Source organism: Mus caroli, chromosome 1 (assembly GCF_900094665.2).
Source record: "Mus caroli chromosome 1, CAROLI_EIJ_v1.1, whole genome shotgun sequence".
In the NCBI taxonomy this organism is placed as follows: Eukaryota; Metazoa; Chordata; class Mammalia; order Rodentia; family Muridae; genus Mus; species Mus caroli.
In genome coordinates, this window is record NC_034570.1 from 82,187,792 (window position 1) to 82,212,402 (window position 24,611).

The 24,611-nt window shown below is 48.2% G+C and overlaps 1 protein-coding gene across 7 annotated transcripts in view; it reads left to right on the forward strand.

The window, feature by feature from the left end:
• The window catches only part of Agap1 (ArfGAP with GTPase domain, ankyrin repeat and PH domain 1), a 435,940-nt gene that overhangs the window by 252,726 nt on the left and 158,603 nt on the right, over positions 1-24,611 (forward strand). For all 7 annotated transcript variants that reach the window (XM_021160509.2, XM_021160592.2, XM_029480713.1 and 4 more), the window contains one exon: positions 17,574-17,678. In XM_021160509.2, coding sequence (XP_021016168.1) covers positions 17,574-17,678 — 105 coding nt within the window. The remainder of the gene's footprint in view (positions 1-17,573; positions 17,679-24,611) is intronic.

Sequence of the window (24,611 nt, forward strand, 5' to 3'; positions counted from 1 at the left end):
TTTTTTTTTTTTTTAAGTGAAACAGGAAGTGTTTACTGAAGCCAAAGAACAGATCTGTGGTTGGGAAAAAGTGCCCTTTCCGACCACACTGATGCCAGGGCCTGAGATGTGCAGGCCTTCTTTGTTCACTCCCTGTCCAGAATGGACGCATCTCTCCTCAACAAGCTGGCTACTATTTTGGGTCTGCCAGCACTCAGGTACGGGGGACTAATTGGCACCGGCTGTCTAGCTGCCTGTTTTTATTTTATTTTTTTTCCCTGAGCTTTTTCTTTAAAAGTTCTGTCTTCCCCCTGCCTTCCTGTTATTTCCACAGTTGACCGAACCCTGCACAATGGTGACTTGATTCTCGGAGCTACTTCCATTTGTCAAGAAGGAAAACCTTAGAGTTATTTTCCCAAAGGCATTGCTTTTATCTGCAGAACAAACTTCAACCTTTGAAGGGAAAAAAAATAGCAAGCTTTGCTGAATAAGTTCTGAACTATTGTCTGAGGAGCTGTCACCCGCCCTTCGCAGCACCATGAGCTACTCAAAAGACCGATGCGATGCTCAGCAGCCACTCTGTGGGCATTGAGGAGCCGTGCCTTGGGTTCTAGGACAGCCCAGTCCTCTGCCCGCTGGTTACTGCAGGTCTGCAGAGCAGGCCCAGGCTGGCCTCACCAACCCACCCACCTGCCTAGCTTCTCAGCCGTGGGAAGGCAAGCCATACCCTTCACCTTCCTCTCCCTGGGGGCCTCCTCCTCCTCTCCCCGCAGGAAGTAACTCAGGCACTCATTAAAACACTACACAAGCTAAAGAAAGAGCATTAAATCAGATAATACACACTTATTTAAAACGTGGCTCGCCCGAGCATCCTGTCAGTCAAGGTGAAAAGGGAAATATAATTGCAAGCTCCCTCGGAAAGCCACCCTCTGAGCACCACTTCTGTTACCTTGAGCTCTGTCCTGGTTAAGTTGAATTCACGAGTTGCAGTACTTGCTTTACCAAGAGGATTGTATGTTCTGTGTGCACAGGCTTCCTTCCACAAACCATGCAGGTCTCTTAACCACCTTCTTGCCTGTGAGTCTTCTGGTCCCAGGTTACAGAGAGAGACTTGGTAGCAATATCTAGGATGAATACTGTTAAATAAAAAGGGAATCCAGCACAGGAAATAGCTGGCTCTTTTGTCCTCAGCCTGGGAATCATACTGGACCCTGGGCTGAGATCCTAAGAGGTTCCTAACATAGTGATCTTTGCAGAGACCTGTGGCAGCATGCACTCTGCTTCTGCTGTTAAGTGTTTCTGACATCTTTAATGCTGAAGTGAAATCAGTCAAATAATTTCAGGAAGGCTGTGCTATGCTGTGGTCCTTTTGAGTAATCTCAAATAAGTTAGACCAAGAACAGCACATGGTTCAATTAGTAACTCTGTTTACAGACTCAGGATTTGCTAAGACTTGCTGCTGCAGGGTTGGCATGTAATTACTTAACACTGTTGACAGGCCCGTAGAGTGAGGAGGGCCAACTATCTGCTCGTGCACAGTCAGGGAACCTCTGAGCTCTTCTCTGGTCGCACCCAGGAGCCCCTCCCACGCCCTCCCAATATCTGAGCCAGGCAAAGGGACGCTTGCTCCTTGATGACTGAATCCACTAATATGTTACATTAAATGGGGCGTGAAATGCAGTCTCTACATATAGCATGTGCTAAGTGATTCTCACACAGAAACAATAAGGCCATTTTTAACTTGCTGACGCAAGGTTTGCAGTTGTTCATCATCAGGCGCCCTGATTAACAATCGGCTTCTCAAGAAGGGCCACTCCAGTTCATTTTGAAAAGTGAACTATGCCAAGAATTTGTTTGGTCTGCCTCCACCCTCCTCCATGACCAGTAGTGGGCAGGTGAGGACTTGAAGTGATGTCTGATCGTGTGTCCTCTTCTGTGTGTGTTTTAGATTGCTTTTAGATATTTCATCAGGATGTGTTTCCATCAGTAAGGTGGAGTTCTGGACATCATGGCAGTTTTTTTCATCATCTGAAGCCACATTCTCTGCTTGTAGCAACAGCACTTTCCTGTGTTAGGGTTCCTGTAGGGATGGTCCATAGAGATAAGGTATTAGCTGTTGTTCTCACGCACGTGATTTGCAGGGTGTGTTGTGTGCTAGCTTAGTCTCTCTTTACCTTTGTTCCAGACAGGCTTAGGCACTTGTCCACTACCATTGGCAGTCTGGGAGTAGTCACAGCCCTGTAAAGTGAGGGGAGTGTGAGTGTGCGTGTGTACTGTGGTGTGTAGTTTTGTTTCTCTGAGGCCTGGTCTCGGGGATGTCACTGCCTGTACTTAAGCCCAGTCTAGTGTGATCTCCTACTTGCTGGCCTTTCTACATGAAACTAGTGGAGAAGACTCTAGAGTCTGTGAGAGAATTGCCCAGAAGAGTAGGGGCTGCCAAGGACCCTGTCCCATGCTTCTGAAAGTCTTCTGTGCCTGTATTTGTGCCTTTTCCCTTTGTCAGAGGAGTGTGTCATCTGGCGGGTACGTGTCTTCCACAGCAAGTGAGTGCCGTAGAGGTTAAACACTCAAAGTTGCTGTGCCTCAGTGTCCATCAGCAGCTCTGCGCACACAGCCTGGAAGGCTGCAACCTGCTGATCCGGTATGCCTTCTGGGTTCTGATTCCACTTCTAATCCGTGAACATTTTCAAGTTTCGGATGAATCGCTTAGCTTGACCTGGCTGTCAGCCTGCTCAGGGTGGGATATAGGAACACCCATGCTGCAGCTCAGGGCAGCTGGAGATGGTCCTGCTGCCCTTCTGTGCTGCCTGCTGTGCTGTGTGGGGCATGCTCCTGAGCTGCAGTACTATCTGAAATCAGGGCGGGTGGAGAGAATTGAATGCCCACCTGGAGCCCAGTACTTTCCTCTGGTTTAAGTTTTTAAGTACTAAATGTGGTGGTTGGTCTGAGCACATCTTGATCCATACTTTGCCAGGAGGTAGGTCAGCCCCTTCCCTGACAGGTTTATGCTCCACATTCCAGTATGTCTGGATTGAGTTGCCTTTGTCTACTTGTGTACTTAGGTCAGCATCCAGGGAGATGAGTCTTGAAGGGCAGGCTCTGCTTCATTGTCCTTTAGCCATGACTTAGAGCCCACTGCTGTTTACATCATACTTATAACCCAGGAAGGTTCCAGCTGTGGGGTATACTTGGACTACATGCACTGGACCGTTTTGAGACCACAAGAGATTACAGTCTGATTAGATTGCCATGCATGTAATTCTTACCAGTCCTGTAGTGCAAGGGGCATGCAGTTGAATGTGTATATATGTGTATGTATGTGAGTAATTGTTTATTGCCATGGTACATGGAACCCACAGGCAGTGTGAGTTGGGCTTGGTGTTTGCGTTTCCTGACATCGATGTTTAGCCCTTACTTGTGGCAATGGTTCTAAGCCTTCAGTCATTTGTCAAGCGAGGGATATTTATTTGTAAGGCTTCTAGTATATAGAATTAGCAAGGTAAGAATGGGCTTATCTAGAAAGCCAGTAACTTACAGGTGAAGGCCAAACCACTGGGCTGGTGCTGTCTGAACAGCAGAATGGAGAAAACCTTTTTTTTAGTTCACCTGATGTTTCCAGGGATTTTTTTTTTACATTAGAAAAAAACAAGAAACGAAGTTAATGTTGCTTCTATGTCTTACTTAACACAGGAGTCAGTCCTGCTGAGCCTCTGCAGTCCAGTGTAGTTTTTTAGGACACAAGCTACGCTCCATCCCTGTTGTTGCAACTTAAGATGGCACTGTTAGAGCATGTCTTCAGCAAGGAATCTTCAAGCTGAGGCGGCCAGGGAAGAGGTGTGTGGTGCCTCTTGTGCTTAGGAGCATTGCAAGTGCTTGGTTGAGTACAGCTTACACCCCATGATAGTTAATATTTATTGTCAGCTTAAGGGAAGTTAGCATCACTTGGGAGATGAGAGATGAGCCTCTGGATGTACCTTTGGGGGATCATCTTGAAGGGTTGTTGACATGGGAAGGCAGGCCCACTGTGGGTGGCGCCATTCCCTGGCTGGGATCCTGGACCGGAAAAAGGGAGCTGAGCAGCATGCAGTCATCACCTTGTGCTTCCTGATTGTGGGGGCCATGTGACCACCTGCCTCATAGGACCACTTTGTCTTCCCTACGGTTACACTGGAGCTTTGAATTGTGAGCCAGATGAACCCCATCCTCTCCTGTAGGTTGCTTTTGTTGGCATATTTTATCACAGCCGCAGGAAGGGTCACTAAGACACTCACAACACTCTGCAGCCACACTCAAGCAACGTCTTGAGTCAGGGCAGTGAAGAGGAACTGCCTTTGCGTTGGCACAGTGAAACCCACAGTGTAGGGGAGCTGGAACCTTCCTGGGTTATAAGTATGATGTAAACAGCAGTGGGCTCTAAGACATGAGCAGTAGCTCCCTAGAGACATGCCGACAACAAAATCCCAGAGCTAGAGGAGAGACCGAAAGAAGGCTAGCATAGGGTGTATTCTAAGAATATTATATATTTGAAAGCGTGGGCTGTGGACAAAGAACGCATCTCCTATGTGGCAGACACTAAGTGCTTTATGCAGATATTAAACATCAACCCCATAACGCACCTGACGCATTAGCTTTTGACTCCTAACAGGTGGTGCCCGAGCGTACAGACTCACTGTTCCCACGGGAATCGATAGGCTGTCGCTGTGCGCCTGTGATACCTGCAGTGCCGGTGGTGTTCAGGGGTCACGGCTGGAATAAAGCAGCAGCGGGATTTTGTTGTTGGTTTTGCAGGCTTCCTCTCTGCTGTGGCATGGCCATGGCGGTTGGTGAGTCGTTAGCATCTTTGCAGAACTCACACTATCCCGCTAGGGGCTTGACTGTAGCCTTGTGTAGGACTGGCTGGGTGCATTCATGTGCTTCCTAGGCCAGCAGGGCAGAGGTGCTAAGTCTGATTTTCTGTAGTATCAGGAGGAATGGAGATGCTGGTTGCATTTGTGAATCTGGCCTCCAGGCTGGCCAGGGCAGGAGGAGCAGGTCATCGGCAGGGAGGTGGTAAAGGGTTCCTGTATCGTAGTGCAACATGGAAGAGCAACACTTAGGAGTGATCCCTAGCAGCCAGTGGATCCAGCAACCAGCTTCCATGGTGCTGAAAATCCCAACAGGGATCAAGAGAACACAAGCAAAGGCAAGCAGCACAACCAGTGGAGACATTACTGCCCAAGTCAACATGGAATCTGCCAGGCATGCTGGGGATGCGCTGATTCCTAGGGTACATGGCTTTGGGCTTTCCTGAGGGTCTTGCTTTTGCATTGTACTATATAATAGTTTCTCTGCTAGTGCACCCTCTCCCTTTTCCTCTATCCCTCTTCCTCTCCCCCTCCTTCCTGCCATCCACGGTGGAGTTGGACTGAGCTTCCATTGCACCAGGCAGGTCTGGTGCCAGCAACGCTCATGGTCAGGTTGTTTTTCTCCCCTCGGGGGAGGGAGCACAGCATACCCCCTCCCCCATCTCTATGGCCCTGGTGCCTGGCCTTGTTATTCGGGTGACTGTATTAAATTGGATTCTCTGTCCATCATTATTAAAATGTGAAGTGTGTCGGTCACAAAGCATACATTTTGGGGCAGTTAGCTGAATAATTCTTTTCTTTATGATCCCAAATTACTGCTGAGCTCTGGAGAGGGGAGCAGTTTAGCCAATTGTTGCCATTTGAGCTGGATTTGTGGGTGATTAGCTCCTGGTCGAATCCAGTCCCAGCCTGCGCTTTGAAGCCCGTGCCGTGTGATTTTCTCAGCAGTGAGGTAGGAATAGACGCGGCTAATGACAGGAAGGTCGAGCGGGTGAGCTGACCTGTGTGTGGTGCAGGTTTGGCTTTCGCAAATAGGGCATCCACAATAACCAGTGTGTCACTAACCCCGCCGTGCATAATCGGGGCTTTACAGGATGGTTGGAGATGCTGACAGCTCAATTAAAGTGTAACCCTTTGTACCCGACAACCTGGCAGAATGACAGAAATATTACTAACCAGAACGGGGTGGGGGGCGGGGAGGGTCACCAGGGAGCTGGTTAAGATCTACTGTATCCCTTCCCCCACCTGAGCCCTGTGCTGGGCAGGCTGGGGAAGAGGTCTCTGCTTGTGCAGTGTCAGGTCCTGCTTTTTTTTAAAGCACAGTTTGGAGGCATCCCTTCTGTTTCTATGGAAACACTCTAAACTAGATGGAAAGTTGAACTGATTTAAAAGAGGGTGGGGCTTATGTCTGCTGGGCATCAGCCACCAGAAAGTACATCTGAGTACCTATTAAGTGGCCCTCCAGAAGTTTCCTTCTCGTGGGGCATGTGGAAACGCCAGGTAATTGGGATTGTCTCCCTGTACACAGCTAATGATTTCTGTTATTGATTGACTCTAGCCAGTTAAGAGGAGTTGTACCTTGGATGACAAGCTAATCTTTATCCACAGTGATTTGGCATTTCTACCACATCTTTTCTTCCTGCACACCATGAGGTGCCAGTTAGGGTTAGACCCTACACTTGGGCGGTACTGAAATGAGATCTGAAAGCGGAGCCAGTCCACAAGGAAACATACCATATATGTCTTGTAGACTGGGCCGGCATGAAACGCCTGAGACACACCAGCAAACATGGTTCCTTTTGGGCAAGAGACTGAAGGCAGATCATGCAACCTGCATTTGTGTGTGGTGAGAGCACCAGACTGGTCCTGTGTCGTGTCTAGTGCTGACTGTATCCTGTCCGGGAACACTACATAGCCTATCCATACGCCTGTGTGTTGATCATTTGAAGACAGTATGCAGCAGTCCTAGGCTTAGGCTTAAACAATTTTTATTCACTGCTCTGAAAGCTAGACATCAGGTATGGAGGGATGAGAAGTGGTTTCTCCTGGGACCTCTCCCTTGGTCTGGCTACCTTCATGTTCCATTTCCCTGTCATAAGGACATGTGTTGTATTCATAGAGCCCCCCCCCCCAACAGTGGCCTTACTTCGATGTAATTGCCTGTGTAGAGGTCCTGTCAGCATTTGCATTCTGGGGAGCTGAGGGTCAGGACTCCCACTTCTGGACCAGGAGGTTGGGCACAGCTAAACCTGGCAATGGAGGCAGCAGTTGCTGCTAAGGAATGTCTCTGCTTATTTAAGCAGAAACTGTGAAGCCCAGAGCCTATGACCCTGCAGCTCCATGTGGGCACCAAGGGACAGATGGGCGTCAGGAGTGGGGAAGGAAGCAAGAGAAAGGATGGACTTTCACAAATTTGAGCAAGATGGCTGCTGGACTCTTCCTATCCTTTTCTGTCCTGTGACAGGTTTCAACCAGCCCCCCACCCCTCTGGAAAAGACCAGGAAGCAGACAGGCACCATAGCCTGTGAGGCTATGCAGGTTTTTGTTAATCTGACACAAATATAGACATTTCTGGGAAGAGGAAACTTTGATTAAAAAAATGCTTCCTGGGCTGGAGAGATGGCTCACAACCAGAAATATAAAAGAAAATGTTTCCCTCAGATTGACCCATAGACAAATCTGTGGGGCATTTCTTGATTAATGTTTGATGTAGTAGGGCCCAGCTTACAGTAGGCAGTTCAACACCCCTGGACAAGTGGTCCTGGGGTTGCTTAAGAAAGTAAGCTGAGCAAACCATTAAGGACCATTCCTCCACAGAAGTGTCTGCTCCAGTCCAGCCACTAGACTCATGCCTGAGTTTCTGCCCTAACTTCCCTCAATGATGGAATGTAATCTGTAAGCTGAAATAAATCCTTTCCTTTCCAAAGCTGGTTTTAGTAAGAGTTTTATCACAAGAAACTAGAAAAAATACCAATCCTGAATTGCTTATCTCTTCTGTATAGGATATATTGAATTCAACCATGTTCTGATAAAACTGTTTACAAGCACAGTTGGAAAGTCAGACTCAGCCCACTGGCTGGTGGTGTGTGCCAGCCACGGTCCTGTGTCATGTTAGCATCAGTACCCTTTGTGAGAGTGTTGGGTAAGAGACTCTTAAGACAGCCTTATCTAGGGGCTGGAGAGATGCTTCGGTGGTTAAGAGTGCTTGTTGCTCTTACAGAGGGCCCAAGTTCAGCGTCCCATATATACATGGTAGCTCACAACCATGCCCAGTTCTGGGGGGTTCCAGTGCCCTCTTCTGACTTATGGGCACACTGGGCATATGCATTGTATGCATACACATGCAAGCAAAACACTCATGCAGAAAAATTTATATAAGAAAGCTAACTGTATTCAAGATTTAGGATCACCTATGACAAGAGGCTGCAGTGACAGGTACCATTTGCTGCTGTTCTCTGTCACCCCAAAGACAGTGCTTCAACATAACGTAAGCGCCCGCCTGGGACTCTGATGGGCTTTAGTTTGGGGTCATTACAATCACAGTCTCCCAGATGCATCAGTAACTGAAGTACAGCTATTAGATCAACCCCGGCCATTTCTGAGTGCAGCAAGAGGCATAATTTAAGGTATCACAGAGCCCTTAAATTTCTCACGATGCAAACAGATAAAGGCCATGAAAGCCTTACAGTTGATACAGGTCAGGTGTAAGTATTCAATAATGCTCAGGATCAGCACTGACTCCAGCTGTGCCAGAGTGATTGACTGGCAAGAGGGATTCCTAGCTCCCTCCCACCCCCAAGGCCTCCACAGAGGTGCAGTGTCATCGTTTTCTATGCCTTGAGGTTCCAGGCCTCTCCTTGGAATCATAGATATCATTACCTGCACGCGGCTGCTTTGCACCTTGAGAAGGCAGAATAGGGTGGACCAGTTGTGCTTTGGATGCTGGGGACACATTAAACACATTAAACATGGCACTTCCAGCTCAGGCCCTGTGCCAGCCAGGTTTCTGGCAATGGAATTTCAAACATCTACCATTTGTCTTTTACAGCCACTTGTAACACACATGCTATGATTTGTATAAGTGTCCCTGAAGTCCCATGTTTGGAAGGCTTGGTCACCAACCTGTGGCACTGTAGAGAGATGCTGGAACTGTGAAAACACAGGGCCCATCTGGAGAAAGTTAGATCACTGGGTGTGTGTCCCTGCAGGGAGATAATAAGTCAGCCATCTCTGCCTGTCTGCTGCTTTGCTACCCTGGTGAGGTGACCAGGCCACTATGAACCCTCTTCATGATGATCTCTGTCAGAGGCTCACAGCAATGGAGCTAAGAGACCCTGGAATGAAACTCATAGAACTAGAAGCCAAAATAAACCTTCCCTCATAAGCTGGTCCTCTTGGGGATTATATGTCACAGTGATAGCCGGCTGACTGACAGTGTTTGAGGGAACCCTTAATTAGAATGAGAACATCTATTGTAGATCTATCAGTTCAGTGATTGGCAGCCAGGTCTTTGGGATGTCAGCTTGAGCAGCTCACGTTCCTCTGAGACGTTCAAAATCACAGAAGCCTTTAGCTCCTGTAATGAGAATCTTCTCAAGTGGTTCAGACATGACTCTGGCTTGCTTTAGAACCACACAGAACCCAAACCATCCTCTTTGTTTGTTTGGGTTTTCATTCGTTTCTGAGAGCTCTTTCATTGTGCACCCTCAGAGACTCACTACAGTCATCTTGACACTTCAGCCTTCGGAGCTGCTGGCTCTGTAGTACGTACGTCTAATAAACTTCACTTGTTTTTGACTAAGTGCAAACTTCCCACATTCCTGCCACACTGCTACCTTTTACACTTAAGGGGGAAAAAACCATCAGCCCTCTCTCAGAGACACAGTTTTTGGTCCCTGCTCAATCTCTTAGGTGATTTTCTTCAACCAGACACATGCATGCATGGGCCAGTTGTGTGTTAAACCAGGTAACAGGCATTCTGCCTGGAAGGAAGGCACATGGGCTGGCTGAGCCGGCTGATCATCTGTACTTTGCATGAGTGGTCGTGTCTCAGCTGGTGCTCCACTACTGTGGTGGAGCCCAGCCATCAACTGTTCCCTATTTGTCACCGCAAACCTTGTCTGAATGGAGACCAACGCTATTCAGCCCCTGAGACTCAAAGGCTGATTTGACTGGGAAAGACCCCCAGCCTCTAATGCAGTCAATAAATCTTTGTTGGTAAATAATTGCTATCGAGCAGAGTTTTAATATAAATTTATGAGTGGTGTTTTATCACAGCTTGGGGCTGCAGCAAGCAGTGAGTGATGGATTTCAGATCTCACTTACATTCATTACATTAACTTAGTAAGTTATTTAAAGCTTGTACACTTAACATTGCTTTTGGCTTTCAATGACCTCTTGGAACTAGAAGCACACACATGACGAATAAAGAGATTGCAGTGTGGTAGACAGCCCTGCTTTCTGCTGCTGTGCCACAGAGGACACCTGAGCAAAAAGGGACACATCCCTTCCTGAGACCCTGATGGTTTTGGTTGTAGATCATTTGAATTGCAGTCTTTACAGTGAGTCAGTGAATCAGGTGAGGCAGTTAAAGAACACTGGCCACTTGCAAGGAGTAATGCGAGCTGTCACAAAAACCCTTGAGTTTCTTAAACAAACACAGAAGCTGCGGAGCCTTATGGGTGGACTACTGGGGAAGTGGTTCCCAGGGAGACCACAAAGCCCCCAGGCCGTAAGCAGAAGCCCACGTGCCTGATTCTGTCACTGCCTGGGTGTTTTGGCTACCTAGTGCTATGCAATCAAACCAAATCCCAGTGGTTTAAAACAATTTAAATTTATTTACCAGACTGTTGGGGTTATGGGGGCAGCGGCTCTTCTGTGCACTCTACATACCTCTGGGGCTGGGGTGCCAAAGTCCTTCACTCACGTGTACAGAATTTCAGAAAGGAGGGGGCAGAGGTCAGCAAGACAGCAGTGACAGCCTTCCTTCAGGCCTTCCTTCAGGTGCCTAGTGCTCCCTTCAGGCAGTCTCAGGGCCTTCCCATCCCACCGCCTGTAGCTGGACAATCTTGATATCCCAGGGGGAATGAAGCCAGATCTGTCCAGCTCTGTCAAGCTGAGGATGGAACTAGTACAGATGACCCCACAGTCTACTAGTTAAATTGAACCAGGACCATCTGGGTTCAAACACTACCAGGGCTGGGTTCTCACAAGTCTTCTATGACCATCCCAGCATCCCCAGAGTCTCAAGTCTTTGGAGCTTCAGGCCGGAAGTACATGATGTTGTCCCCTTCACTGGCACACCTGGATGAAGTCCTTGGGCCAGCTCTCACTGTCTGAGGCAGGGGATTTAGGAGATGAACTGAATTATTACACTCACATACCATGTAGCAGTGACCCAGTGACAGATTACAACAGATCCCTACATTGTAAAACGGTAGAAAGGAACCAGACACACGTGATAGCTGACACACGGGAGTTGTGAAGTTCAGCCAGATACCTGTTCCTAACATACCCGGCCCTGGGCACAGGGAATCCTGGGTCCTTGTTTCTTTTCTCTTTTTTCAAGAGATGACCTGTATTAGGGGATGTGTGGCTACCTCGTCCTGCTTCCTTCCTGATGTACCTAGACTCAGGGTCCAGCGAGCAGGCTTCATTCTGAACTTTATAGTATTTTAGTTCAAGGTTGTATGGTCTTTTTTGGATCAAGGTATAGTCCATTCTGTGGCACAGAAACCTGCCACCATCCCTAGCTCCAACTAGGGCAACTGACATATTATTGAAAATTTTCCCAGGTCTAAAGAAAGGATCAGACTGCCACATCTTGCATAAGACCCTCATTCACTCCTGGTCTCATCTGCTACTGTTGTCTGCATTTGATCTAAGCTCTGAGGCCAGGTCTTCCCCTATTGGTTCGCACTGGTAGAAGAAGCTAGCACCAAGACACTGTTTTTGTTACAGGTGGTGTTTGGATTTGGGATCATGTTCTATACCTCTCTAGTCGGAAACTCACTTGGCCCTTTCTTCTCCCTATAGTTGGGGCCAACAGTCCTTTCAGAATTCAGTGTGAAAATCTACCACTGTGTACACAGGTCCATGATGGAATTTTACATGGCATTTGGGTTGTGGGTGTACTGAAGTTTCTGCTTGCCTGTGGCCTGGTCCCCCTTGCCCAGCCTCAGGGGACAATGTGTCCTTCCCCACAAAGCTCCACTAACATTTCTGATTATTCTTGGCTTCCTGACTGACTGAGTCCACACCAAGGCCAGGAACTATTTGTTTTCCATACACAGTGATACAGGATGCCAATTTGCATTATCCACCCCTGGAATGGGCTGATCAAGAGAACAGTCATTTTGTCATCTATTGTGACACCATAACTGAGGACAAGGAGGAGTCACACAGGGGTCTACAAAGTTAGAACTTCCCTGTACTTTTATTTTATTTTATTTTATTTTATTTTATTTTATTTTATTTTATTTTTTTAGATTAAAAAAAATTTTTTTTTTAAAAATCATGTTTATGTGTATGTGGGTAGGTGCATGTGAGCGCAAGTGCTGACAGGAGCCGGAAGAGGAAGTCAGAGCCACCAAACCTGGAAATACAGAAGACTGAGCCATCCCATGTGGGTGCTGGGAACTAAACTTGAGTCCTGAAAGATGCACAATAGCTCTTAACTGTTGAGCCATCTCTCTGGCCCCCTTATGGACTTTAACAAGTGTCCCATGTTCCTTGGGTGCAATCGGTTGATTTGAGTCACCTGAGCAGCTCAGTCACTGAAAGATGATGGAGTTACACAATGGATTAGTGCTCTCCGGCTTTCTGTGCAAGCAGGCAGATGCTTGCACACGCTGGCTTTCTGTAGACCAGTGATTGCACATGCAGGGAGCACGCCAGTCTCTTAAGTGAAACTCGGTGTCATCCTTAAGCTTACAATATCCAAATAAATGATGCAGCAGTCCTCTCCCCTGCCCCACCCCCCCAATGTGAAATAAAGCGTTCTCAGATGGATGGCTATGCTGGCCGGCAAGAACCCTCTAAACTGAGGATTGTCTTCACGGGTACCAGATTGGTGTCTGAGAGATGGACAAAGGATGCATCTTGACGGTCTGCCATGCAGTTTTGCCCTAGGTTAAAGCCACTCAAAGAGACTTAGAATCATAAGGGCCGTTTGCACGCACTGATGGGAGCTGCCGCCTGTGTCTAGACAGCCAGGAGCCTTCCGGCCTCTGTCATCTCCTGGCTGGCGGGACTGTGGCTTTGTGTCCTCTGAGTGTTTCAAATGAGCTGTTTGTGTGGCTTGCCACTTTGTCTTGGTTGTTATCAATGGGTGAGAGTTCGGGCTGGCAGATCATAGAACTCTATACCCACCACAGGCCCTGTCCACCCTGGGACTCCCTGGCTACTCCATGTTCTAGTAGAGCTTGTAGGACCATAAGCAGAGATGGCACAACATACCGTCCTAGCAGATGCAGAGCTTTATGGTATAACATGTAGCTCTTTAGACTGAAACAGTGATTGCCGCTCTGGATAAACTGCAGAAGGAAGAAGATATGTTTTAATCATGTAATGCCTGGGCATCATCAATTGGGGTTCATTGACAACTCTGATTATACCCCATCAAATGAGCATGGCCTTGAAAAGTGGAAACAAATTAGGGAACAACTGTTGTTGATATGGGCCCAAAAAGGATGCTAGGATTTGTTGAAAACTTGATGTTTGCAAGAGAACCCAGGCATACATTTGGTCCCAAGATGGTGTCTTCCTCCAGCCTCTGTGTGTAGCTGTCAAGAAGGAAGTTTCTCTTTGTTTTAGGTCTTACCTCACTGTACCATTACCCTGCCCTGCGTCTGTGTCTGCTGGCTGTAAAGTGGTCATCATAATGCATTTTACATTTTAGAATCTCCGGGCCTGGTGACACTCACAAGGGAACTGGCTTGTGTTTGTGAGACCGTTGAATAATAGCACTGTGTGGGCAGGATGTCCCCACTTGACCAGTCCCGTGCTGGCTGTCTGGCTGAGGTCTCATACAGAACCATGTGCTGTGAAGACCTGTTCTATCGAGGAAGCTGCTACTGCGTGTTGGAAAGTGACTCTCAGTGTGTTGTGTACAGTTCTCATGCAGCCTGTGGCCTAGCATTGAATTACCTGTCTCTTGACTCTACTGCTCCGTGTTACCTCTCTGGTCCTTCCATATTTGCTTTCAGGCGCTAAGAAACCAGTGTCTGGTACAGCCAGGACTCTTGTCAGAAAGTCTCAAACCAAAAGCCCTCCTGCAGGCATCCTGCAGACAGGATAAACTGATAACATGTTCTGTGCAGAAATCTCCTGAGATGTTGCCAGTATTTTCAGCTAAGCTTTCTGAAGCAAGTCCAGTGTTTCTTATACTGAGGAGACAACTGGACAGGACAGGGCTAGCCTGCCCTCTGTTTCTCTACTGCACACCCTGACAAGAGAAGCACGTGACATGATGGAGATTTTCTAGTGTTCCTTCAGTCCCATCTACTCTGCCCCTGGAGTTTGCTTGTAGGAAGAGATTCATTCCCATCATACACACTGGTTTTCTTCCTGCCTGAGAAATGTTGAGAGTCCTGGGTGCTTCTGCCTGCTCTCAGGGTGGAGGCAGATGCAGTGTGGCCTAAGCAGTGCATTTACATTTTCTGCAGCCCATAGAGTGGTGACCCTGCTTTTTCTCACTCTGAATGCATGATAGTTTCTGTAAGTTGTTTTGTTTGCTTACTTTTTGTTTCGTTTTAAAGACAGTTTTACTACTGTAGCTCTAGAACTCACTATGTAAGCCAGGCTGGCTTCGAACTCAACAGACATTTTGCTGTCTCTCCCATCCTATTGTTGGGATTAAAGGCATGCACCACGGTGCCCAACTTGAATACATTGTGTTCTGTGGAGATTTGAGAGTCAGGCAGGGTCTCCAGGCCAGCCTGGAAAGAAGGGCCATCCAGTCCTTTTCCTTAGCTAAGCTGCAACTTCTTAGTGGCTGAAGAGCATCTCTGCAAACTGTGGAGCGCTGTAAAGCAGAGAGGCGCCTGCCTTCCTCACAGCCATGTGATCTTACTTTGCTCTGGAGGGAACCCCGTCACTGGTGCCTGCTGTGGATGTTGTGTCGGGCAATGGCTGAGACACTCAAGAGTTTCTGCTGTGAGAACACTTTGTTCACTGTGACTGAAAACTAGGGAATGGTGGGAATGGGGGGCCTGCCCCTTCACAGTGGTTAGGTATGAGCTTGCCTGTGTGTGACCCAGAGTCTTGTCCCCAGGGGAAACTTTGTGTTCCTTGCCTTTGCTGCCTCTAGCCTGTGGCTGGTGGTGAGCAAGAGAGCACGAGCACATTGGTGTTCAGAGAAGCCAGGTACTAGGCCAGTATACTAGGCCATGGGAGGAAAAGGCCTTCAAGGCCCTGCTGACTGCAGACAGGATGTGTGAACAGGAAAGTTGGGGCTCTCAGTCTCTCCTGGAACCTTGAAGTTCAGAGGTAGAAGGAGATATTTTTAAGTCAGTGGAAGCCAAGGGCTGGTGGCCCTTAGGTCGGTCTTCTCAGGCCCACCTCCTCTTACAGTGTTGAGCTAACACAAGAGAGTCAGGCAGCTGTGTCCTCTAAGGATCGGGATGATTTAGTCACGATTGTCAACATTCATGTTTCCATCCTGGTGACATTATTTTCCTAGCAACAAAATTGATCAACTTGGAGCCAGCAAGATGTCTCAGCAAGTAAAGACATCTGCTGCTAAGTCTGCTAACCTGAGTTCAATCCCTGGACCCCTCATAGTGAAAGGAGGGAACGGAGTCTTGCAGACTGTTTGCTGACCCAGCTCCTGCACACACAGTGGCATACAAATGATAAAGAAATGAATGTTAAACCAAAAAAAAAAAAAAAGACTTTTTAAAAAATAGATTACTCCTTTTAGTCCCCAGATAACTGGGAGGGCCTCTCCACATGCCTCCAGCCTGGCCAGTTTCTCCTCTTTTTCTCTGTAGCCTTCACTAGTGAAAGGATAATTAGAAGCATAGGGCTGGCTCATGAAAGTGCCCACGAGCCTCCCAAAGGAGTTGTGTTAGACATCTGCAGGCGCTTGCCTGAGCAGGAAGGGACATGGCCTTCTGAAGCCTGCAGCCGCCCTAATCTTCCAGTGACATTGCAGTGACCCCCAGCCCTCTGTATTGTTGAAATTCCATCTGAAGTGGATGATGGGAAAATGTGAGGCCATGGGAGAACTTGGGTGTGGCCTTGTGTTGCTGGGTTAAGAACTGGGGGCATAAAGGCTGCTGGTTTATTATTGTGTCTCTGGGGGTGACTTAATTTCTCCTGTCCATTTATACCACACAAGGCAGCTTCTGCCACTTTAGTTTTCACATAAACATTTCCTCCTCCCGCCCCCGGGTTACTTTTGGCCACGACCTTTCTTTACATGATAAGGTCTTGCAGAGTCATGGCCGTCCAAAGGTCCACTTGTGGGTTGTTCGGATCACCCAGTAACAGGTACCAGATGCTCAGGCTGGGATCTGAAGCCTGCTTACGGTCTGAGTAAGCAGCCCTGTTCTCACAGTGTTGGTAATTGACGAGGGAGCTTCTTCCTGTCTCCTGTGCAGATCCTGGGGAGGAGCAGGAGCAGGAAGCAGGGAGGCTGCCTCTGTCCCCAAGGGGTCAAGGTGTATTTGAGAACCTTAGCTTCCTGCTTCCTAAGACTGTCTTAATTAGCTAGTGTTAGGCACTCACCTTCTCAGCATCGTAATTGCGGCAGTTTCTTGACGGGCAGGAGCCTTCCTCTCTGCACGTGTGCAGAGTTAGAATGTACAGGAGTGGACAAGCCTGGCAGGAAAGCTGCAGCTGAGAAGAAAGGGAGCCCGAGGCTGGAGTGTTGGCCTGACCGACCCCCACTCGGGATTGCTCATCCATTGTCCTTTCCCAGGAAAGCTGTGAACAGGTGGAGGATTTGCTGGGAATTGGCACTTAGGCCAGGCCCACATCGGCAGCAGCCATCCAGGGAAGGCTAGGCCACATGTGAGCTCCAAAATATGTCAACTTCGAATTCTGAAAGCTTTCCCAGAAATCTTAATGGGACTTCATTAAAAATCGATCGCGGTGAATTACGCACTGCTCACCCACCCAGTGTTGTTACTAAAGTTTGCAAATGGAATTTCAGTTTGAATAAATTAAAATTCTGTAAAGAAATTGTAACATGAAATTGTAGTGTTTATAAAATTACGGTGAAACAATCACTGCTGCCTTCTTATCAGAGAAGGCAATTTAGGTTCTGTGTTTAAAATGTTACTCCTGCGGCTGGGGCAGGGGCAGGGGCTGGGACTGGGGTCGGGGCTGGGGCATGGCAGAGCATTGTAGAGCACTGTAGAGCATTTTCCTTGAATGGGCAAGGCCCCGGTGTTCACTTCCCAGTGCCACAAAAACCAACAAGCGAAGAATCAAAGCACCTTTTCATTAGGCATTTCCCACTCAGTGTGACTGAGTTCTGTGGGCTGTTTGGTGGACAGCCAGGATGTCCACTGCAGCTGCCCATCAAGAGTGGACTGAGAAGAGTCTATTGCAGAGTTCAAATTTCAAGTATCACCTATACCGTTGACTATGAAAGAGAAGAAAACCCAAATTCAGTCTGACAGCAAGGCTAATGCTCCGTGGGAAAGCAGACCCACAAAGTTTGCCTTGTTCTGAATCCTGTTGTGTCTCGTACGCCTTCCTCCACTCACTCGGGACCTTTCTCTGGCTCCTCTTCCCCCACAGGGCATGCTGCTGAAGCGAAGTGGCAAGTCACTGAACAAAGAGTGGAAAAAGAAGTATGTCACCCTGTGCGACAACGGTGTGCTGACCTACCACCCCAGTTTACATGTGAGTATGTGGGTTAGAGGTGGTAGCAAGGGCCTCCCCGCCTCTGCCTTCACACTGAGGACAGTGGTGTTAGATCCCCTGAGAGGGAGATAAGGCAGCCAGGCCCTCAGACTTCCACTCCCTTACCTGTGAATCCAGGGCTCTCCGTTCTATAGCGCATTACAGTACACATTGCTTATGAAGTAGCATCATAAATGAGAGTGGCAAAGGGGGGTGAGCCAAGGGAGTGTCTGTGAAAACCTGAACTACAGAGGCTGCAGCTGACCTCAGGCTTGCCTGTGAACACCTGCGAGCAGAGCCAGGCCTCGATGTCATTCACCACGGTTTTCATGCTGAGGTAAAAAACACAGGCTTCAGCTTAGAAGACGGGCAACTGTTCTCCTTACCGTGCGTTACTTTCATGACTTCTGTAAGGGCTGAAAGCAGGCTCAGCTTTACTCTGGTAGGCATCCAGTCATTCTGTCCACAGTGAGCGCTTTTAAGGTGGGAATGTTTGTTTCCATTCCATGAACTTCATAGATTGAGAATTAGCCATTGGGTTTTGCCACCCTGTCGAGCTATTACGAATTTAAAAACTGAAATACTTTAAAATTGCAGTTGTTAACAAAAAGTTTAAAATAAGCATACTGCGTGTAAGTTGAAAGTGCCCCCTGATTGTGCATGGTCAGAGTACAGGCCTATGCATCTGTGCACATGGCATTGGTGCTTCCACCGACAACACGTCTCACACCCGCTCACCTCTGCAGTGATAGGTCACGTGCGGTCTTCCATGAAAGCAAATACAGGGCACCATTTTGATGTGTATGTAGTACTCCACTCTACCACTGCATGGATGTAGTCTGCGTGGTTCAAAGGTATCTCACAAGAGTAAACCATTGGCAGTGAGGGAATGAATAAATGAATGAGTAGGTCTGACCTCCCTCATTATTATACAAGTAGGTCTGCATAGGCTTTCTCCTGATAGCTCCTTGGTCCTTATCTGTCTCTTTAACACAGACACCCAGTAATCAGTTTGCAGAGCTAAAACGTAAAACGTTTACCTATATGATATTACTGGCTTGAGCATGCATGTCAGATTCCTGGGGTCTGTATGCACATTTTTCTCCCCCCAAAAGCCTTTTGGGAGAGGCCTTCCCCCCACCACCGCCGCACACTCAGAACATTCACCTTTTAAAAACATCTTCCCCTCCCACCCCACCCCCACCGCTAGTATCTTCTTGTGTGTTGTTGCTGCTGTGACTCTCCCCCTGGCTTCATAGCAGTATCTATACCTAGAGCACACCCGTTTCAGTCCCTATCGCTGGCTGGCTTGTAGCACTAATGAGGTGCCTGCCACACCTGACTGTATTCTGCAGGCCGTGTCGGGCTTACAGTGGTCCATGCAGGATATTTTGACTGGACATCAGCGTGAAAGTTTTCAATACTGCCACTCTGCCGTTTTCAGTACCATACTCAGCAGAGCCATGAAGGTGGCCAGCATGTGACTAGGAAGCAGACCCTATTGTAGATGAGTTTGCCCAAGTGCAGACTGATGCACAAGTCCTGCATGGGACTCAGATCGATTGGGCTACGCAGGACATTTCATATGGTGTGTTCAGAGTTCCTGGGTATATTAGTATATATATATATATCCCCATCCTAACGTTGTGTCTGTCTGTCTGTCTGTCTGTGTAGTGTATAGTATGTATGTATGTATGTATGTATGTATAGAAGATACATATTATACATGTATTCATAGGTTCTGATATATTCTAAGGTGCAGTTGTATTCATATGTGGATAGATGTCCTTTATTGGATGTGGAACCTCTTTGTGTGGCTCTAGCTCAAGCTCATCTTGGGAATAACTTTGGTTCTCCAGGGGGCCTTGATGGTGGAAGGATAGGATTTCTGATCCTGGAGACCCACCTGTAACAGGGCCCACGCCTTTTCCACAGCTGCCGTCCTGAGCACTGTGTGCTTGTGCAACTCTTCTACCCTCAGGCTGCATCCCTGAGCACACAGAGATGAGCCTTTGCAGGCATTCCCTATCCTGCAGCGACCCAGTCTACAAGGAAGGCTTCCCTGTCTCGGGTCTTGTTCTTCCTCAGATCCTGTCACACTGAAGGACTCTCCTTACCAGTTCTGGTGCTTCATGTGCGTTAGAGAGCAAAGCTGGGACTCGGTGAACCGTAGAAGTAAAATTTGGCTGTGGCTCACCTTCTTTCTGCCCTGTATTTATCCCAGACTGTACCATATCACCTCTGTCCCTGTGGACTATATGGAAGGAAATTACTCAGTTTCCTGTTTTCTGTTGGGGAGCCTAGTGGTTACCTCCAGAAGAACACTCTTGCCCAGAGGTACCTTAGCCATAGCCCGTTCTGCTTCCTCTCCTAGTTTCTCCTCAGGCTTAGATGCTATAGGCCCTGGTTCTTCTTGCTTTGTATGTGGAGAGATGGCAGAGGCACTGGAGAAGCATGTAATAGCAGACTTCTGCTCTGTGCTTCCCCCTAAAACACAGTGGTTCCTAGACTGATGCCCACTGTAGTCACAGGGCCCCATGGGGCTCCAGATGGTAAAACCAGCAGCCATCTTGGCAAAGTGTCCCATACAGCATGTACAGCATCAAATCAATGCTGGGCATGAGCTGCATGGCCTGTCTAGAAGTTGGAAGGTAACACACTGGCGTTTAGATCCTACACTAGCCATAATTGTTGTGCACTGAGTGTGGCTGGCAGCTGTCTTTCCTGGAACCCAGAGAATCATTCACTAGGTAGCAAGTGTGGAAATACTGCCCTCAGGATGGCTCCCAACCCTTTGGAGTGTGGGGCCCAGAAATTTCCACCAAACTGAGCAAAATGAAAGGCTAATATAGCCAGATACCCAAGGAAAACACCCATCCCAAGAACAAAGCCACTGAGGAGATCACTTAGTTATATGTTGGGCCTAAAACGGGGGTCCCCCAAAACCCAGTCAGCTTCTATCACTTTCCCTCTCAGCTGATGCTGAGTGAATGAACCCGAGAACCCAGGTTAGGTAACAGGAAGCGCGCCCACTCGAGGTAAGAATGAATGCCTTCACAGGGAACGTGCTGTCTGGCTTTCTCGGGACTGAGGGGGTCCTGGGCAAAGGGATGGAAGTTATGGAGGGGTGTGGGCTGTCCGCTGCCCTGGTCCAGGACTGACAAGCCAAGTCTGCTGCTTACCTCTACTGGAACACATGCCGTGACAACGTCAGGCTTTTACATACCACTGAAGCAACCAACAGCAAGCCTAGTAGCTCTGTAAAACTCGCTGGTGCCGTGACTGAATGGCTTACTCTTTTGTGGTTTCTCTTTCCAAATTAATAATAATAATAATAATCATCTTGGCTGGGCATGGCTCAGCTTTAAGAGCATTGGCTGTTATTCCAGAAGATCTTCGCTCAAAGCCATCTGTAACTCAAGTTTTAGGGGATCCAACACCACCTTCTGGCATCCTTGAGTAAGTGGTACACAGACACACATGCAGGCAAAACACTTATAAACATGAAATAAGATTCCCTCCCCCCCCATATGGCCATAGCCCACCACTACTTCTCTATTCTCTCCTTCTCTCTGCCTTTCTCTGCCTCTGCTACCCTCTTACCTCCCCTCCCCATGCCCTAAATAAACTCCATTAAAAAATGAAATAAAATAATAATTAAGAAAACAAAAAACCTTAGATCACCAAGAACTCCAAGGCTCAAAGCATTTGTTTATCTGTCCTGAGGAGGAGATATATATGAGGGTCTCCTGGACTTAAGGCTCATTGCTGCATCCTGATGGGGTGGGTGCAGAGCAATGTGTTGTCAGAGCCTTAGGTTCCCTCTCTGTGGACTTAACTATCTGCCTTAGGGAGCACCGTGATGGAAAATGGAGGGATAATGAGAAAGAACCTTTGCCCTGGGGCTCTGCATCGCAACACAGCCACCTATTCATCTTCTGTGTCTGTCGGGGGGAACAGCCACTTGCATGGCTGACAATACTCCTCTTGGAGTAGGCTCTGTGTGGTAGACTTCCTAAGTGGGGCTGTAAGAATGAGCCCTGCAAAACAAGGACATGACACTATGGGACCCTGTGTGAGAAAGCATACTGCAGTCAGGGCCAGCTCTGCCTTCCTTGCAGTGGGCGTGGCAGCTGTCCCCAGCCCTTGTCAGACCAGCCTAGTCTGAATGAATCGCTTCCCCCTTGTACAGACTTGTTTCTCCTCCTTACTGATACCCTCTTGAAACCAGATTGGCCCTGGTTTTTCTTCCCTGAATCAAAAAATTGGAATGAGGCTCTAGAAGGGATACCTTTTACTCTCCAGAGCCCATTAGAGATTGGTAGCTGAGGCCATGCTTACAGCAAGAGGTGGTTACATGTACTGTGAGCCTTCAGCTTGGTGCTTTTCTGAGTCAGTAACCAGCTACACTGAAAATGGTTGTCAGAATTCAGGTTTTTAATGACTCCAGATTTTACAGGTAGACAGGAAACCGCTTGACTGATACATCAGAAAGGGATCTGAGATGATTCCTAACTAGGTCTTCTGAAAGACGTCTTCCCAGGGAAAGAGCCTGCCTTAGCAAGCAGCTCCTCTCACAGCGCCCCCTGCAGGTGGAGCACACTGGCCCGTTCATCACAGGGAGACTTGAGGTTGGAGGAGGCAGATTCTCTGATCATGCCTCCCCACCACATCCCACATCTGCCAGCGTAAACCTCCCACTTCCTGTGGAGAACAGGCAGTTACACCCAAAGCCCTCGGATAGCTGTTCCAGCACCATGCAGAAATCAGAACAGCTTCCGCCTCGGCAAGATCCTAGGTTCAAAAGACCTTATGCTCGTCCTCACATGGAAAGCCATTTGACAAGAAATGTATGAGCATAGTCCGTGAGTCATGTTGGTGACACACTGCTTCAGTTCGCATCACTTGTGTTATGAATAGTGGGTTGTTTTGCTCTTTCATGACTAAGTGCCATGGCTCTGCACTGTTCACCGCTGTCTCCCTGGCCAGTGGTTTACACAAGCATTGCTTACTGCCTAAGGGATGTTGCCCTGAGTGTGGTCACACTGGATGTCAGGGTTATATAGCTTTGTAGGGTCCTTGAGCTCACCATTTGGATCATTGACCACAACATAGGCACACAGGTGATCCATAGTAGACTCACTTAGTGGAGAAGGAAGCACACACACACACACACACACACACACAACATGATTAATGTCTTACCATCTGAAAATACTAGTACAGTCCAGAGAGCTCACTTAGAGTTAGATTAGGATGTTACAATCATAACATGGAAGATCACAGGTTGGGATGTTGCTGCCAGCAATCAGTATTGTTCTGGTCTGGGAGACCTCGTTTGGAACAGGAAGAGGTTTCTAAATGACAGACTACGCCTCAACTGATACTTCTTTTGAGTTTCCGAGGGTGGTAGAAAGTAGACAGAGCGTGTGGCTTTTCTGAGTCTCAAGAGAGCATCCTTGAGGGCAGGGCTTTCTCCATGTTGGATGAAGGCCCATCTTTGAGTGTGCAGAAGCCTGGGTTCCCCCTGAAACACGTGCTGTCTAACATCCTGGAAGAGGCCTGACCGTAGACCATGGTGGGTGTCACATCAAGGTCCTTGATATGTGAATGTTGTCGCTGCGGGTGGCATTTGATGCTCTGCTGGGTGTCCCCTAAAAGCCAGGTTGGAGATGTAGTCTCCAAGCATAGGACTCTACTGGGAAGAGATGAAACTTCTAAGTAATGAAGGCTAATTTACTAAAGGGAAAGGCTAGGCCATTGGGGCAGGCCTGGAAAGGGGACACTGGGCCCAGCACCTTCCTGAAGCTTTCTCTGCTTTTGAACACCATACAGGGACCATTCCCCTTGCCACATGGTCCAACCATGGTGTGCAGCCATGACCCCAGGCCCAGAATAAATTGTGAGCCGAACAAGCCTGTTCTTACGTGAACATGTTGGAAGGCACTTGCACCCTGTTCTTACGTGAACATGTTGGAAGGCACTTGCACCCTGTTCTTACGTGAACATGTCAGAAGGCACTTGCACCCTGTTCNTGAACATGTTGGAAGGCACTTGCACCCTGTTCTTACGTGAACATGTCAGAAGGCACTTGCACCCTGTTCTTACGTGAACATGTTGGAAGGCACTTACAGGCCCCATTTCTGCCTGGTTTCCTCAGAGTAACGGCACCCTGCTGTAAGTTCTCTGCAGCTTGCTCTCTCTCCACAGAAGAATGCCATTTTTGTGTTGGTTTTTTCTCTGTCCAGGAGAGTCTCATCTTTTTATTCCTTCTCCTTCTGATATCATAGTTCCACACCAGCTCTCTGCTGCCATGAGGGTAGCATCCTGGTTGGGTGGATGACTGTACAGAGTGGATGGAGTAGGTGTGGTGAGAGGTGGGTTCATGGGATGGACAGTTGGGTAGAGGGACAGGTAAGGGGGGAAGGAGATGGTTTGGTGGTAGGACATAGGACAGGTAGGTAGAGGTGAGCAGGTAGTGGAGGGATGGAGGGCTGAGTGATCAGGTGACGGTGGGGAGGGAGGATGGATGGTTGGATGCATGCATGTGGGTGGACGGGTGGGACTCTGTGCCGCTTCGCCTGGCCTTAAGTCTTCAGGGCTTGAGTTCCTGAAGTCATAGGGGAAGAGTTTACTCAGTGGTGCTTTTAAAGCCACAGGAAAAAGCCACAGCCTTGTACAGACTCTGTTCTGTGGGGAACAGATGTGATCGATGGAGAGGAGCTACAGGCTGCCTCACTTTGCTCTTGAATTGTAGTAAAGTTGTAGTAAATTATAGTCATTGTTGTTACTCAACAAATGTGCCATCCTGTACAGACAAGGCACTCACTGGTAAACTGCTCAGCTGGCTGGCATGTTCCCATCTCAAGTCGGTGCCTAATAGCAACAAGAAGAGGAACAGTGCATTTGGAGTCTGAGCGATACTCTGGTAGG